The following is an 18295-nucleotide window of genomic DNA, read 5'->3' as shown; positions in this document are numbered from 1 at the left end:
GGAGGCCATTGAATAGCAAGGCCTTGAACTTCCAAGTGTGATGGAATACTCTCCACTTGCCTGGGTGGTTGCAGCCGCAACAACACTCAAGAAGCTCGACACCATCCAGGACAAAGCAGTCTGCTTGATCGGCAGCCCATCCACCACCTTAAACATCCACTCCCTCCACCACCGGCGCACTGTGGCTGCACTGTGTACCATCCACAGGACTCACTGCAGCAACTCGCCAAGGCTTCTTCGACAGCACCTTCCAAACCCGCGACCTCTACCACCTAGAAGGACAAGGGCAGCAGGTGCACGGGAACAACACCACCTGCACGTTCCCCTCCAAGTCACACACCATCCCGACTTGGACATACATCGACTGTTCCTTCATCGTCGCTGGGTCAAAATCCTGGAACTCCCGACCTAACAGTGCAGTGGGAGCACCTGGGTGATGGGTGAGCAGGACTTGCCACCTCTGACCCTGGGGTCAAACAGGGCACCAAGATTGTGAACAGTCTGGTTCAGCCTGAAACAGTGGGCGGGGAGGCAGGTGGAGTTGACGGTGAGAGTATGGGTCTTCCCAATGTTTAGCTAGAGGAAGTTGAGACTCATTCAAGACTTTTGTTTAAATTTCAGATCGATCTGCAGGACTTAAGTGTTTTCAACATGGCCCACATTCTTTTGGAGGTGCCACCTGCTGCCATAACTATTCATAGGAACAGGAGTTGGCCATTCAGCCCCTCAAGCCTGTTCCGCCATTTAATTAGATCATGGCTGATCTGTATCGTAACTCCATCCATCCGCCTTGGTTCCATAACCCTCAATATCCTTGGCTAACAAAAATATATCTTAGCCTCACATGTTGTTTCTTTAATTTCTAATAATCTCCTGCCTTTCATTTAGTGTCTATTTTTGTGTTACTCTGCTCCCCTTCCCTTCCCTTCCCTTCCTCTTCACTCCTCCACTCCCCTACCCTTCCCTCCCCTCCCCTTCACTCCTCCACTCCCCTACCCTTCCCTCCCCTCCCCTTCACTCCTCCACCCCCCTACCCTTCCCTCCCCTCCTCTTTTATCCTGATCCTATTCAAATACTTGCTCATCCTCATCCTCCACTTTTCAATTCGAAAGAAGGGCCTGGCCCAAAAGATTGACCTCTCTGTTCTCTCCATTCACGCTGACTGTCCTATTGTCGGTTTTCAGCATTTGCAGTTTTTTTTTTTGGTCTTTCATTTGCTCAGAGTTCTTACATCTGCAGCGACGGGGTCACTGCAACAGAAGCAGAGTTACAGAATATAGACGCCCACTGCTGAGTACTGAGTGATAAAGGCAGCTGTAAATGGGGGAGGGGTGCGGGGGAGGGGAGGGAGGGGGTTGTTCATCATGGCTAACTGGTGTAAACATTTCCACACACACACCCTTACACACACAAAACTAACGTAGCTTAAGTGCCTGGCCAGTAAGATATATTCCCCAAACATAAACAGTACAGGGAGGGAGTGCATTCCACCACTTCAATTTGATCTCAGTGTAAACATGGCTTTTAAGAAAGAACTTGCATTTATTTAGTGCCTTTCACACCCTCAGGACATCACAAACCACCTTACAGCCAATGAAGTACTTTTGAAGTGAAGTCACTGTTGTGATGTAGGAAACGTGGCAGCCAATTTGTGCACAGCAAGGTCCCACAAGCAGCAATGAGATAATCTGTTATAATGGTGTTGGTTGAGGGGTAAATAATGGCTCAGGACACTGGGGAGAACTTCCTTGCTCTTCTTCGAAATAGCACCATGGGATCTTTTATGTCCACCTGAGAGGGCCTTGGTTTAACATCCCATCTGAAAGACGGCACCTCCGACAGCGCAGCACTCCACTGGAGAGTCAGAGCTAGATTTTGTGCTCAAGTCTCTGGAGCGAGACGTGAATCCAGAACCTCCTGACTCAGAGGCGAGAGTGCTACTGACTGAGCCATGGGTGACACCTAATGGAAGAATGACTAGTTATACCTGAGGGTGAGTGTTTGCCACCTGGGGAACCGTAGCCTTGTACAAATAATTTAACAGAAGCAGAGAGGGTAAAACTAGCCAGGAAAAAAAAATTAAGTGGCACTGGCAAGAGTCTTGTGAGGAGATTTCTTGCCTGTCCTGTTGGCAGGAATGGTGCTTGTCATGGGTGACAACAAAGAGGGTAAGAAAAACAACAATTCTTGAGAAAACAGAGCGAGAGAGAAAAAAGTAAAAAGAACAAACTATATTGCAGTTTCATAGAATATAAAATCATAGAATCTTACAGCACAGAAGGAGGCCATTCAGCCCATCGTGCCTGTGCCGGCTCTTTGAAAGAGCTGTCGAACTGGTCCCAATCTCCTGCTTTTTCTCCATAGTCCTACAACTTTCTCCCTTTCAAGTATTTATCCAATTCCCTTTTAAAAGTTACTATTGAATCTGCTTCCACCACCCTTTCAGGCAGTGCATTCCAGATCATAACAACTAGTGGTGTAAAAAAAATTTCTCCCCATCTCACTTCTGGCTCTTTTGCCAATTACCTTAAATCTGTGTCCTCTGGTTACCGACCCTTCTGCCAGTGGAAACAGTTTCTCCTTATTTCCCCTATCAAAACCCTTCATGATTATGAACATGTCTATCAAATCTCCCCTTAACCTTCCCTGCTCTAAGGAGGTCAACCCCAGCTTCTCCAGTCTCTCATCGTAACTGAAGCCCCTCATCCCTGGTACCATTCTGGTAAATCTTCTCCGCACCCTCTCCAGGGCCTTGACATCCTTCCTGAAGTGTAGTGCCCAGAATTGGACACAATACTCCAGCTGAGGCCTAACCGGTGATTTATAAAGGTTCAACATAACTTCCTTGCCTTTATGTTTATGTGAGGCGGATGTTTTTTCCTCCCTTAGTCTCCTGTAGCTACAGAGATCCTGCAGCCACAAGAGTGGGCAGGTGACCTGCTCCAGGTGCTTGCCAATGTTGCTCTGACCCAAACAATTGTGCAACTGTGGCCCATACCCAAATTTTCCTCCCGCTGTGGTCAGACTCCTGCCCATACTGCAGCCCAAGGGCTGCATGAGGCCTCCAAGTCCTGGCAATCCAGCTCTCAAACCCCAGGTGACTTATATTTCTTTATGTGCAGGTTTGTCTTGCTTGAGGTTTGTGGGCCTGAAGGATTGGAAAGGGCTGTTCTTGGCACTGTTGCCTCATTGGTAGATAAATCCTGTCAGAAAATCAAAATCTGTATAAGCAACTTGAGTTAAAATTAATGGGAACATTGATTTAAACTTTATATATGGGTCCAAGGCTCAGTGATACATGCCTATGTAGCCCACAGAAAACTAAAAGCTCGAGCACCTCAGTCCTACAATAAATCCTCCCAGCAGCGCAGATGAATTTGAGAACTCAGAGACATGGCCCATTAAACCTGCGTTCTCACTATCCTAGTGTCACAGGTCGACACTGCAGTACTCTGTCACCACTCCAGTATTCCAAGGCAGATTCTGATGTTGAGAATGAATAATTCCACTTGTGTTTATGTAACGCCTAACCACATCAAAACTTCTCAAAATGCTTCACACAATGACCGGGGGCAAAAAGGGTTACATCATATATCGCCGTTCCTTCATTGTCGCTGGGTCAAAATCCTGGAACTCCCTTCCTAACAGCACTGTGGGAGAACCGTCACCACACGGACTGCAGCGGTTCAAGAAGGCAGCTCACCACCAAGGGCAATTAGGGATGGGCAATAAATGCTGGCCTCGCCAGCGACGCCCACATCCCGTGAACGAATAATAAAAAAAAATCATGAGGGCAGGTTGCATAGACTAGGCTTGTATTCCCTTAAATAGAAAAGATTAAGGGGTGATCTAACTGAGATGTTTAAGATGATCAAAGGGTTTGATCGGGTAGATAGAGAGAAACTATTTCCTCTGATTGCGGGGGGGGGGGGGGTTCCAGATCAAGGGGGGCATAACCCTAAAATTAGAGCCAGGCCGTTCAGGGGTGATGTCAGGAAGCACTTCTTCACACAGAGGGGAGTGGAAATCTGGAACTCTCCTCCCCCAAAAAGCTGTTGAGGCTGGGGGTCAATTGAAAATTTCAAAACTGAGATCACTAGATTTTTGTTAGGCAAGGGTATTAAGGGTCACGGAACCAAGGTGGGTAGATGGAGTTAAGATGCAGATCAGCCATGATCTAATTGAATGGCAGAACAGGCTCGAGGAGCTGAATGGCCTCCTCCTGCTCCTTTGTTCCTATGAATTACTTTACGAAGTGCAGCGATTGTTGTGTAAGTTAACGTGTCAGCCAGCCTGTCACGATACTGTGAGACGGGTGCGGCCAGTACATTTTTGTTTTGGTATTGGTTGTGGGAGAAATGTTACACAAGACAGAAGGGCTCTGAGTTCCCTTGGACTTTCTGTCACCGAGCTGCCATAACTTCGCTGGAACTGCGGTGAAAACCCCTTCATTTACGTGCAGAAAATCCCAGGAAATTGTAGAGGGGACTAGAAGGGGTAGATGCTGAGGGGATGTTTCCGCTTGTGGGAGAGACTAGAACTAGGGGCCACAGTTTAAAAATAAGGACTCTCCCATTTAAGATGGAGATGAGAAGAAATTTTTTTCTCTCAGAGGGTCGTGGAACTCCCTTCCCCAGAGAGCGGTGGAGGCAGGGTTACTGAATATTTTTAAGGCTGAGTTAGATGGATTCCTGATTAACAAGGGAGTCAAAGGTTATAGTAGGTAGACGGGAAAGTAGGGTTGAGGTCACAATCAGATCAGCCATGATCTTATCAAATGGCAGAGCAGGCTCGAAGGGGCCGAATGGCCTACTCCTGCTCTTAATTTGTATGTTCGTATGAAATTCAGGACCCAAGGAGAATACCCTACTCCTCTTTTAATAGTACCACGTTATATTTAACCTCCACCTGAAACACCAGAGCAGGTGAACGGAGCCTAAATTTAATACCTCAACCGTAGGTCGGCAATAGACCACACAATTGTTAAAGCTGCCTTTAGACAGTGAATTTATAGTTCCATAAATGAATGTAATCACTCACACACACGCACAGGTGCATTTCTGTACATGTGGCATTTGTGGGTGTGCGCAAGGAAGTTGCTGGAATCCTGCCCAAACCACTCGACCTTCTCAATGACTGAACAAACAGCAAGCTATGCTGGCGGAACAGGGCTACTTGTGAAGTATGTCTCCGTCGGTTTCTACGGGAACCCTGCTGCTGAAGATTAAGTCTCATTTGAGCAAGAGTTGAATATCCTCACTAATGCTGTCTAGGCCTTTGCGCATTGTTATTTACTTGGTATGAACAAAATAAAACTACTGGGCTGTCACTGAATGCTGAATTCAACAACAGTGGTGGATTAACAGGATTCGGGTCAGAGGAGAGAGAGAGCAGCTTTGTTCCAATCTCATGGTACTTTGTACCCCAATACAAAACATGCGTCATAATGCTAATAAGTACTGCGTAAAATTTTCCATTCATTTATGGACTTGATTCCTTGATAATACTGCAATAGGAAAGTCACATATGAGGTCAATACCCTTTTCTGATGGAAATGATATATGGCTGGTAACAATAAAAGAGCAGTTTAATTTCTAACTTTAAAAGAAGTCTGCATTCTATATATATATAGTGCAAGGATGTAATGCATGGCTCAGTGGGTAGCAGTCTCACCTCCTGAGTCAGAAAGTTGTGTGGTCAAGTCTCACTCCAAAGACTTGAGCACAAAATCTAGACTGGAATTCCAGTGCAGTACTGAGGGAGTGCTGTACTGTCAGAGGTGCCGTCCATTGGATGAGACGTTAAACTGAGGCCCTGTTTGCCTTCTCAGGTGGACGTAAAAGACCCCATGACAATATTTGGAAAAAGAGCCCGTGAGTTCTCTCCAGTGTCCTGGTCAATATTTATCCCTCAACCAACATCATTACAACAGATTATCTGATGATTATCTCATTGCTGTTTGCAAATGGGCTGCCAGGTTTCCCTACATTTCAAAAGTACTTCATTGGCTGTGAAGTGCTTTGGGATGTCCTGAGGTTCTGAAAGGTGTTATATAAATGCTGATATATATAATTTCTAATTCTATGCTTCCAGTGGCAAAACCACACTTGAAGAGATTGTGGGTCAGAAGACAGCACTGCAACATTGTATTCTGCAAATGCAGCTCCCTGCCGGAAGTGCAGAATTAGTTCTTTAATCTCAGCACATCAGATGAAGATTATACAATGGCCTTTTGTTCTTACAGTTAATGTGGCTGACCTAATTTCCCCAATTAGATAACAGCATTGTAACACATTCGTGGCAGTAAACAAGTCCATATGTTTACAAAATGGGGTCCTCAATGGGCCCACAAGGGGATTGCAGCGAGTCTGCAAGGTCATCATAGATTACATAGAATTTTACAGCACAGAAACAGGCCATTCGGCCCAACAGGCTTATGCCGGTGTTTATGCTCCAGACGAGCCTTTTCCTACCTTACTTCATCTAACCTGATCAACATTCCTTTCTCCCTCATATACCATCTAGAGATAGGGAGGGGTGAGGCCATAGAGGGATTTGAACACAAGGATGAGAATTTTAAAATCGAGGCGTTGCCAGACCGGGAGCCAACGTAGGTCAGCGAACACAGGGGTGATGGGTGAAGGGGACTAGGTGCGAATTAGGAAACAGGCAGCAGAGTTTTGGATCAGCTGAAGTTTACGGAGGGTGGAAGGTGGGAGGCCGGCCAAGAGAGCATTGGAATAGTCGCAGAAACGCGGCAGTCAAATTGCATACAGTAAGGACCCACCATCAGCAATGTGATAATTACATAGAATTTACAGCACAGAATCAGGCCATCCAGCCCAACTGGTCTGTGCCAGTGTTTATGTTCCACTCCAGCCTCCTCTCACCTTACTCTCATCTAACCCTACCAGCATATCCTTCTATTCCTCTCTCCGTCATGTACTCATCTATGCTATTCGCCTCAACTACTCCATGTGGTAGTGAGTTCCACATTCTAACCACTGCCTGGATAAAGATGTTTCTCCTGAATTCCTTATTGGGTTTATTAGTGACTATCTCATATTTATGACCCCTAGCTTTGGACTCCTCCACAAGTGATCGGATAACTGTTTTTAGCGATGTTGGTTGAATGACAGTGAGGAGAACACTTCTTGGACATCATGCCATGGGTTCCACCTGAATGGGCTCTCAGTCAGACCGGTAGAACTGACTGGGATATGATCCATTTTTATCATGTAGAATGATACTGCATAGAAGGTGGCCATTCGGCCCATCCTGCCTGTGCCGGGCTCTTTCAGACACCCGATTAGTCCCCCTGCCCCTTCCCTGCAAATTTCTCCCCTTCAAGTATTTATCCAATTCCCTTTTGAAAGTCACTATTTGCATCTGCTGCCACCGCCCTTTCAGGCTGTACATTACCTCTATATTTTTGGGGAATTTTCTTTTACCAACTTCACCAGGGGAAAAGCCATCACCAATTTCCCCCCAAAATAGGTTTTTGGCGCAATGCCAATTTTGGACGCCGCGGTGTCGTCGATCCGCCAATCAGGTTCTTCCCATCACGTGAACAAGCCTGACCGTCCAATCAGCCGCCGCCCATTGGCGCCGCCCAGCGCGTGATCGCAAATAGGGCCAACCGCTCCGCACAAACCGTCAGTGACAATATTAAAATAATACCAAAAGAAAAACTATTCCAAATCCAATTCAACAGCACTCCAAAAATTCGTCATGTTGTTTTTAGAAAACACACGCTATAATTTAAAATTAAAGGTTCGAATGACGGTTAAAGGCGGTTGGGGCCAGGGATTATATTATGATGACGTCTTGAGGCGGAGTTGTTGTTGTTGGTGATGGTGTGATGCGGTCGGGGCTATATAAGGCGCTGCGCGGAGCGCTTCCTCTCACATCCCGGACGGTTTGCTGTTGATTGAAGGAGTGGTAGATCCGCCTATTTTCCCCGGCATGGCGGCTTAATAAAGCGGTAGCAGCGGCAGCAAAGCGACAGTGCGCAGCACTGGGCAGCAACACAGGCATTAAAAATGGCGTAAGTAAAAAAAAAAAAAAAAATTAATTAAAAATCTTCTTAGAAACCTCCCGTGTGGATCGAAATCCGGCGGCTGCTGTCGGCGCCTCGTGGCGCGGGCGGGATATCGCCAGGGTTAAAATTGAGTTCCTGTCAATTTGATTTTTTTGCTCCATCCGCTTATGATTGTGATTATAATTTCTATGCCTTTAAACATAAAAATAAATATCAATGATAAAATTCAAAAAAAAGTTTTAAAAATCACAAAATTGTGAATTATGACAATGAAGTGACGTTTGTGTACCCGGAAGATACTTGGATTTTTTTTTAAAGTAATAACTACCCAATTTTTTTTTTAAAAAAGCAAATTGCTACTGTTGGGAAATTGAGAGCAGGAATCAGGATGCCATGTGAAAAGATGCCTCAATGACTCAGTCAGCTGGAGGTTACCCCCCTCCTCCCCAGGGCTGGGGTTTGGGTGTAGGGTCTGCCCCAAAATATGAACCCACATATTGGGGGTGGTGGAAGGAAAGGGTTTTGTGTTGGGAGAAGTTAAGATGGCGGCGGTGGGTCTGATAGTAAAACGTGGCAGAGACCGACTCAATGGGCCGTGTCCCTTCCATTCATCAATGGGTGGGGCCGAGGAGCCCCGGGCTGCTGTTAACTCTTTGAAAGACCCATTGCTTCCTGGGGTAATGAAGCCACTCCCATTTTTTGTGTACTTGCCCACGTTGTGAATTTGAATTTTTTTTAAGTGCTGGCAATTCATTCCAATCAAATTCGCTTATTGCCGTGGATGTGATTCTGTCCGCATCTTGTATTTTTTTTGTGTTGTGGCTGTTGATAGCTCCACCATTTGCCCATTTTTAAATGTCATACACGAGATGGACTGATGGTTTGAAAGGGGAGCGAGCCTGGTTCAACCATCAGGCTTTACGGGGTCTGTAGTGCGCGACAGCTGCTCTGACTGAAATTGGCTAACTGCAGAGTCCAGGGAGTGACCTTAGTACACTCCTTCTGGGGAAGTTGCAAGTTTATTTCAAAACTTAATTTGAGGAAATGTCTAGATTGTGTTTTCAACACCCACTCCACATGAATTCAAAAATTGCTTGTATTCACGATCATTATGTTGGCATTGATGTGTACAAACATGGAGTGAGTACATTGTGTTTGGTTTAGGTGTGCAGTTTTTTCCTTGAATGCTGCAATGCCAAACTTGGATACATTGAAAAAAATAATTGTTGAATCTTACATTGAAGTTTTCTGTTTTATTCCCAGGCTCCACAATGGACTTCTCAGCTTTGCTGCAGTCGACAGCATAGAAATACTCGACCTGCAGACTTCGTTTTTCCTCGAAGAGTATCTCAGTTTAGGAATACAGACAGAAGATGTCAGTTTGGCCAGATTCTTTGTTATCTTCCCTGATGGAGGACTTCGTGTCCTTCCTCGATTCGCCGTTTCTGACGGCTGAAGGGGACCCGTGTCTCCTGCACGCAGATCTGGAGGCCGGGCCGGTGAAGTCGTGCCTCAGACCACTCCAGTTTGGTGGCAATGAGGAAAGCGATGTGTCCTCCCAGAGCCCGTGTATTTACCCGTTACTGGACACAGATGATAATGTGGGTAAGTTAATTGAACTACCTGGTGTGACAACTAGAGTGTAACTTGAAATTGGTGCCAATGGTGGGTGGTTGGCAACTTGTAAATCCAGTTAGTAACTTGATGGAGATTCTATTAAATGCATTGATCCTTTTTTTTAAAAAGACAAATACTAGGAACAGTTTATAAATGTTGAGGTCTCCTTTTTGGAAATATTCATAATGAAACATGTAACATTTTGCATTGTAGCTATTGTGCAACCTTGGGTCAGGTTTGATTGACTAAAGCTCCCATTCACTTCGTCCTCAATTGTGCGGTGCTTCAGCTTTTCTGCACCTGACTGTGCCCCGAGTAATGCAGCCAGCATGTGTTAATAGGTTATAAAATTAAGCTTCTATTATCTGCAAGGATTGTTAACTTGCTTAAGTGTTTGAGAGATGTCCTTGCTGGATTCAAAGTAGGCCTCTGCAGTGTTGTCCTATATTCAGTCTTCGTTAGCTTCTGTATAGAGTGGATTTGAAAGTAATCGTATGCAGTTGACTAAACCTTCTTTTCCTGCTTTTGCAGAGGATGCATTCACCGGCTTGGACTGGATGGAGAAGGTGGATCTCTTTGACACCCTAATTGAGGATGAAATTGGCTCTCCCTCAGAGGAGCTGATGGCTGTCTTGGACAGTTCCAGTGACCTTCTGGAAGCATTGCCTTTTGATCCCTTGCCGGCCAAACCACAGATATCTGACCCTTGCTTGAGTTTTGACCTCGAGCCATTCCCAAATTCACCCCTTGGGTCAGATCAGCTGGCTCCTGGTACCCCTACATTTGCTCCGGAATCTTTAAACATGTCCCCTGAACCTTCTTTCCACTTAGAAGTAGAAAAGGAAATCATTGTTTCACTTGGTGAGGAAAAACCAGGTTTGGCATTGCTTCAGTCATCGCCTCTGCAGGATTCCTGCAAGGACAGGGATGATGGGCCAGTATTAGATTCTGACAGTGGGCTTGGCACGAGCCCCCCTCACTCTCCTGTTCAGTTTCCAGATACTGACAGTGGGCTTGACACCAGTCCCCCTCGCTCTCCTGTTGAGTCTTTAGATAGAAGTGTGTCAGAGGGATCACCTGAAGCTGGTGGGTCCTCACTAGTTGACTTCAGCCCAGTACGGTCAAAACCATATGATCGTCCTAGTGCAGAGAATGTAGGCAGTTTGCCAAAAGTAAAAGCAGTCAGTGGTGTGGAGCCAAGGGGTATAGAGAAAAAGTTGAAGAAAATGGAACAGAACAAAAGTGCAGCGACACGGTACAGACAGAAGAAGAGAGCAGAGTATGGCGCTATAGTTGTAGAATGTAGTTTGCTGGAAGAAAAAAATAAAAGCTTACAAGAGACAGCAGACTCATTAATGAAAGAAATTCAGTATTTAAAGGGCCTGATGGAAGAAGTCAGGAAAGCAAAAAGTAAAAATGTAAGAAGTTTGTAATATAGCATTAGTTTTAGTTTTGTACATAAATGTAGTGATGGCTAAATATTGTAATTTATAATAAAATTTTGAAATAAAATGAAGTCTCATTTCTTTCTTGCCTTGGGTCATGGTAAACATCAGAATAACACCTGTTTTTTTCCCAGAGTTACAGGCACACAGATTGTTTTTAAAAAAACCTACCAATATTTTTAACTGGTTTTTCCACTTGCTCTAACTGGAGTGCATATAATCTAGCATTACCCTGCTGTTGATTGTGTACATCTTGGTGCAGCACAACAACTGCATGAAGGAGGCATTGGAGTTTGCATTTGACTTCTGAATTCCTATAATTAGGTGCCAAGCAATAATTCCTCATGGGTGAGTTAAAACAATTATGCTGGAGAGGTTTGGTAATGAAGATAATTTAACATGAACTGAATGTTTTTCAAAGTATGTCTCCAAATAAAAAAAACTGGGCTATGGTTGTATTGCATTCCAGAACTCACTGGACCCAGCCCTGCTGCATCCATTCTGTGAGCAGCAAGTTTAGTATTGAGGTCAATATCCCCCACTGGAATGGTGGAGGGAGGAAACATGTCTGCTGAGGTAGGTTAGATTTGTGCTGAGTCCCCAGTGACTCCAATCAGCTTCTAGTTTGTTTCCATCAGTTGATATTTTAAATGCACAAGCTAATTTCAATCTTGCCCCAAGTAGAGCCAATTGTATTTGTTCCTCGATTCTGAAAGGCCAAAAAAATTTTAGTTCATTGTCATATATTTTCCAATAGCAGTTGTTGGAAAATGAGCAGGAAGAATGCTGTTTGGAATTTCTCATCCTAGCCTAGGGGTATTGAGATACCACTGGGCTGTGATCAAACACTAAGTACAGATTAGAGACCTCACTAGTCTATGCATAGTACCTGCTGAACTGTTAAATTGTTCTAATTGATGTTTTGTCTTCCCATATAGCAATACACGATAGCTATCTACAGTTCATAGTGAGGCTTGGGTAGATGATATTGATGAATGGTATGTTAATTAGACTTGCCAGTGCTGTGATCCTATCTGATACACTTAACAGGATATCTGTGTTTACTAACTGTTAATCTGTAGTCAAACATCAGTGGGGATATCATTACATGTATTGCATGGGATATTGTAATTCCCAATATCCAGGCAAGGGTGGGGGAGGAGTTTGTTAGTGAATGTCTGTAATTCACGATCACGTTCATGGTGCTTCCATCATCACAGACCAGGCACCATCTACAATATTGTGGATTCTAGTCTAATCGAACAAAATTAAAGCCATGTACCTATCTTGTTCAATAGAATAGTGGCCCTATCATGTACTGATGAGGCTATTTCGGTATGAGGCCTGTGAACTAACACTTGTTTCCACAGCGCCTGTTAAAGTACAAATTGTGCCATGGATGCATTTTTTTTGGTGAAATGTTTTTTGTTTTTACCCCCCCAAAAAAACACAAAATCACTAATGTATTAGTTCCTTGGTGTATAGGTCTGAGCACCTTAGCCATTCTTTGTTTAGTTTATTACACCCTCACACTTGAATATACAAGTCCCAAGACAATAAGGAACCAGAGGGGAAAAAGCAGTGCTATTAAATAGCATTTAACAATAACCTGCTCAGTGATACTTGCTTTGGATTCCTCTAGACCTCAGTGCAGTGTGATGCAGAGAGGTCAGTCAGGGGTTAAATTTTGTTTAGTCAGAATATGCCAAAAATGTAGCTTGTTTCAAGGATCATGCTTGTTGCTCGTGGGGTTTCATTTCCATGTACAAATACAGAACTGAATCAATACTTGCATTGGCATCCTTATCTCTGCTGCTACTCAGGAAAAGGCATCAGTCCTGTCTCAAACTGCATACTATCCTTTTTGGTGGTTGGCTTAATTCAGAACCACACCCAGGAATGTGGTAGAAACATAAATGTTAATTAACCAGCTGCCGGCGTCAGCTTGCGACAAAGAATTTGGAATAGTTGAGGCAGGGAAATGAATCATTCAACACGCTATCTTGCAGTAAAGTCTTGTCAACTGATCTATTCATGTTTTAGTGGCACTTTAGCTGTTTTGCAATGTTGGACTTTTTGAGACGGTGGGAGTAAAAGGTTAGCATTATACAGCTGCAATTTAGAGTTTCCAAACTCATGACCAAAAGTACAGCAGTCTCCCAAGTAGGGTTATTCAGCAAAATACAGTGAATGTAGGATAGTTACATAATACAAATGATGTGTGTAAAATGAATCTGTCACTTACAGCAGTCGTGGTTGACGGGGGAAATTACCCAATCATCACTGGCCGGGACTTGAGTCACTATATGTAGCCTTTATTATTACTGTAAGAAAGGGCTTAGCTTACATTTGGCAATTGCCTACAGTAGCACAATTGAAATCAGGGCACTGAAGGTGGTGGCAAAGATTATACAGTAGTGGTGCCCAGGCCCATTTCTGGTTTTAACTTCTCCCTCACTTTATGCTAAATATACTTCACCATAAAAGCTGGTGGTTAACGGTTACTGTAATGGTAACTATTTCTACCCAGTAAAATGAGTGACCCACCAAATGTTCAACAGTTGAAATTTGATAGCCTATTATTGAGAGGTTTAATATGCCCTCATCGTTCACGAGAAGTTGTTCTAATTAAAACTGTTATATCCTTACCCCTGCTGATGGCTCAGCTGGTAACTGAGTGAGTTGTACAGGCTTGAGGTCCACAGTTAGATCCCTAGTCTGCATTAAGTTGGCTGATCTCAGCCATGTTGGCCTCAGAAAATGCTGGTGTGTCGATAGATGGCAGATAAGGGCACGTTTGGGCTTTGAATTGCCACACCTCACTGTCAAGGCTCACACATGAACAATGGCCATGGACTCGGGAGGAATCTCATGAAACCATTACCTAGTAAGGGAATCAAAGCCTTCAGGTAGGGTTGCCAACCTTCCAGGATTGCCCCTGAGTGCCCAGGAATTACCAACTAATCTCCAGGACACTGCTGCAAGCAACACTCGGGAGAAAAATTACAGGGGCATTAAAAAATCTTATTTTTAAAATTTTCCTTGAACTCTTGTTTATTAGTTATAAAGATGTCGGATATGGGGAAAAAAAGACTGTTAACTAACAGTGAAGAATCATCCAATCGGGTAATGAAGAGTCTACTTACTTTCCAATTGGTCTAGGAATGTGGGGCACCGTGAAGATGGACATATCGGGCGACCAATAGCGGGAGTGTGGGGAACGGTACAGAGGCAGGAGGTCATGTGATGAAACCTCCAGCAATATGTCCAATCAGAGTTGACAACCCTGCCTTCAGGAGATGAAGGGAGGGGAGAAAATTAAGAGGGAATAAAAGTTAAGAAAAAGAAGGGAATAGACACATTCAGGAGCAGTTGTGGTGGGCCACAAAGGGCTGAGGGTGGAGAAAGTAACAATGAAGGTTTGGAGATGGAGGGATACATATGGATGTTACATGTTAGTGACATGCATTGAGTTTCAGCTTAACATGGTTTTACCCTTAAGGATTTTCCAGTCTAGGTACAAATGTTAAAGAGGAAGGAAAGTGAAATATACGGGGATAGGGCAGGGGAGTGGGACTAGCTGGATTGCTCTTGCATAGAGCTGGCACGGACTCAATGGACCGAAAGGCCTCCTTCCGTGTTGTAACCTTTCTACGATTCTATGGTTCTATATCCATTTTATGACTGCCGGAGAGGCTCTGGAATTGGTGTCCCTCTTTGCTAGGTTGCTCTGCTGATGTCAATTACAGAGAAGGTTGGTGTGTGTCCAGGGTTGGCTTCGTGGCAAACAGTGAGGGGTGCGATTTCAAAATGGCCCGAGAGGGAGCCTGAGATACCCCGCTCTGGGAAGCTTGCATTCCCAGTTTGTAGTATGGTTTCCTGTGGGAGGGGGCAGCTGGGGAGATTCTCAGGGCACCTCCTGCTGCTGGCAGTAGTCTCATAATTGACATCACTGACTGGACTGGTGGGGAGGGGATATGTTCAGGCAAGAGGTGCAGCCGTGGCTCAGTGGATAATATTCTCACCTCTGAATCAAAGGTCATGGGTTCAAGCCCCACTCCAGAGACTTGAGCACAAAATCTAGGCTGACATTCCAGTGTAGTACTGAGGGAGTGCTGCACTGTTGGTGGTGTCATGTTTCGGATGAGACGTTAAACTGAGGCTCCGTCTGCCCGCTCAGGTGGACGTAAAAGATCCCATGACACTATATCGAAGAACAGCAGGGCGTTCTCCCCGGTGTCCCTCGATCAACATCACTTAAAAAAAAACATTATCTGGTCATTTATCACATTGCTGTTTGTGGGACCTTGCTGTGCACAAATTGGCTACCCTGTTTCCTGCATCACAAACTGTAATGCTGAGATGGGTTTAAGAATGTCTCCTGATCCCAAGGTATGTTCAGGCCTTGAGACACATTCCTAAGCATTTGGCTGCCCTCCAATTTCCCACCTTACTCCCCCTGCAATCGGTGCTGACTCCTGTTGGGTGCAGGTACTGGCAGCCCTCCAGCCAGTCTCCATGTGTGACAGTGAGTGGGAAGTGCAGCCAAGCCCCACATGATAAGTACAATAAGCCCAGAGGGCAGTCAACCTTGAGAGTGGTCTTTAAGATTATGAAAGGGTCTGATAGAGTAGACATAGAGAAGATGTTTCCACTTGTGGGGGAGACCAAAACTAGGGACCGTAAATATAAGATAGTCACTAATAAATCCGATAGGGAAGTCAGGAGAAACTTCTTTACCCAGAGAGTGGTTAGAATGTGGAACTTGCTACCACAAGGAGTAGTTGAGGCGAATAGTATAGATGCATTTAAGGGGAAGCTAGATAAATACATGAGAGAGAAAGGAGTAGAAGGATATGCTGATAGGGTTGGATGAAGAGGGGTGGGAAAGGCTCGTATGGAGCATAAACACCAACATAGACCCGTTAGGTCAAATGGCATGTTTCTGTGCTGTACATTTTGTGTAATGTAACCCATCTAACTCATCCTTCTGTAGAAACCATCTCCCCCCACCCCAGTCCCTATCCCCATCCCCCAGCATTTCACTGCCTTTTGAATGATTCTAGAGAGGTTGCCTCCACTCCTCTAACCGGAAGACCATTACAGGCAACATATGCACACATTCCAGTGGGGTCACTGGACAGTAATCATACAGCCATTCGGCCCATCGTATCGGAATTTGTACCTTTTACCCTTTTTTAAAGCCCAGAGTATATAGAAAGATGGCAGCCAACATGTACTAGGTGAGAGGTGAATACCTGGGTCTAGGCATAGAGGGCTTGTTCAGGGACCTGAAACAACAGGCAAGGATGAAAGAGCAATTGAGACTTAAACCAGGAGGAAGAAGAAGTTTGGTGATATAGCTGAGATAATATCATTGAATCATACAGCACAGAAGGAGGCCATTCAGCCCATTGTGTCTGTGCCGGCTCTTTGAAAGAGCTCTCCAATTAGTCCCACATCCCTGCTCTTTCCCCATAGCCCTGCAAGAAGGAGAAGGAACCCAGCCCAATTTCCCTGAGGCAACTGTAGCTCCCTATCCTAAGATCACGAACTGGGACCATCCTGGTTCGACTGGCTTCAGTTATCCACTGGATAAATACGGACTGGAATTTATTTATTGACATGCTGCTAATTGTTTTATTATTCTGATTGAGTCCCAGCTGGAAGCAACCAACAAACAGTAAGAACTCAGCACTGAGACAGATGTCTTTCATCTTATGTCAACACAGAGGCATTGCCACTATTGGGTTTTATTGTTTTGTTCCTAGTTGATCATTACCTCAGATCCTGAAGCAAATCTTCTCAGACTTGGCAGGTGTCATTTATAAATTGTCACAGAGATTATCGAGATCAGGTAACGCAAATTGGTTTCTAAAATTTTGTTTACGGAGACTATTGGCTGCAGGAAATGACACAGGCATGCCTGATCTTTAACAAGCACACACGTCCAGGAGACGACACTTCATGTAACCAGCCTCAATGGTTCTGATCTGACTAAGAATAATAACAACCCTTTGTAAAATGTCCAATATCCTGGGGTGGCTGGATTGTGCTCAGGAACAGGAACTGATTTCCTTCTCCCCAGCAAATGGTGGTAAAGCTAATTATGGCAACCTCACCACCTCCCTTTCTGAGATTAGCTAAACTCTGCATAGCCCAGATTTCAATGGGGACCTTTCTGGTTTGTATAGCCAGGAGGAGGCTACGCTACATTATATTTAGTGATATTATTGGACATTTTACAAAGTGTTCTCTGCAGTTGGTCTTATTCTTCGATCCCTTGCGAATGGCACGTGAGGCGTCTTCAACTGTATAACTCACCATCCTTTCCCTTCCAAACCTCTCCCCGTTCCCCCCTCTCCTGGAGGCGCTGGATACCTGATTTGCTTGTGGCATTGAACTTAGGCAGGAGTCAGCACCTTCAGCAGAAAGGAAAAAGAAAACCTGTAACTTACTCTGATGCTGTGACGTATATCAAAGTAATCATCGAATCATACAGCATAGAAGGAGGCCATTCGGCCCATCGTGTCTGTGCCGGCTCTTTGAACGAGCCATCCAATTACCTTGCTCTTTCCCCAAAGTTCTGCAATTTTCTCCTTTTCAAGTATTTATCCAATTCCCTTTTGAAACTTACTATTGAATCTGCTTCCACCGCCCTTTTAGGCAGAGCATTCCAGATCATAACAACTCGCTGCATAAAAAAAATTCTACTCATTTCCCCGCCATGCTCTCAGTCATCACTAATTATGTAACAGCACAGCATTTGAGAAAGTCTCAACCCGTGCGTGCATTATTAACATAGAATTACATAGAATTTACAGCACAGAAACAGGCCATTCGGCCCAACTGGTCAATGTTGGTGTTTATGCTCCTCCCTCCTCCCTCCCTACTTCATCTCATCCTATCATCATATCCTTCTGTTCCTTTCTCCCTCATGTGTTTATCTAACTTCCCCTTAAAAAAATCTATGCTATTCGCCTCAACTACTCCTTGTGGTAGCGAGTTCCACATTCTCACCACTGCTGTATTCAGTAAAGACTGTCAGGTGTGTCGCACACAAGTCTAAGCCTGGATTAACCTTTACCTTGCAGGTTAATGAACTTAGCAGAAAAGCCACACGTGACTGATCTCAAGGACAGAAGGATGACGAAAGGAAGGTCACTGCACTTACACGTTGACTGTGGTGCCC

The 18295-nt window shown here is 44.7% G+C and overlaps 1 protein-coding gene across 1 annotated transcript; it reads left to right on the top strand.

Annotated features, from left to right (window-relative positions):
* Nucleotides 1-7897: 7897 nt before the first annotated feature.
* LOC137305681 (cyclic AMP-dependent transcription factor ATF-4-like) lies at nucleotides 7898-11170 on the top strand. Its single transcript, XM_067974583.1, has 3 exons — nucleotides 7898-8047; nucleotides 9305-9646; nucleotides 10190-11170. Exons 2-3 carry the CDS (start codon nucleotides 9415-9417, stop codon nucleotides 11089-11091), a joined length of 1134 nt encoding a protein of 377 aa, XP_067830684.1. The 5' UTR covers nucleotides 7898-8047; nucleotides 9305-9414; the 3' UTR covers nucleotides 11092-11170.
* The last annotated feature ends 7125 nt before the right edge of the window (nucleotides 11171-18295 follow it).

The sequence above is a fragment of the Heptranchias perlo genome, chromosome 40 (genome assembly GCF_035084215.1).
Source record: "Heptranchias perlo isolate sHepPer1 chromosome 40, sHepPer1.hap1, whole genome shotgun sequence".
Taxonomy (NCBI): Eukaryota; Metazoa; Chordata; class Chondrichthyes; order Hexanchiformes; family Hexanchidae; genus Heptranchias; species Heptranchias perlo.
This window is presented reverse-complemented; position numbering and strand designations above follow the sequence as displayed.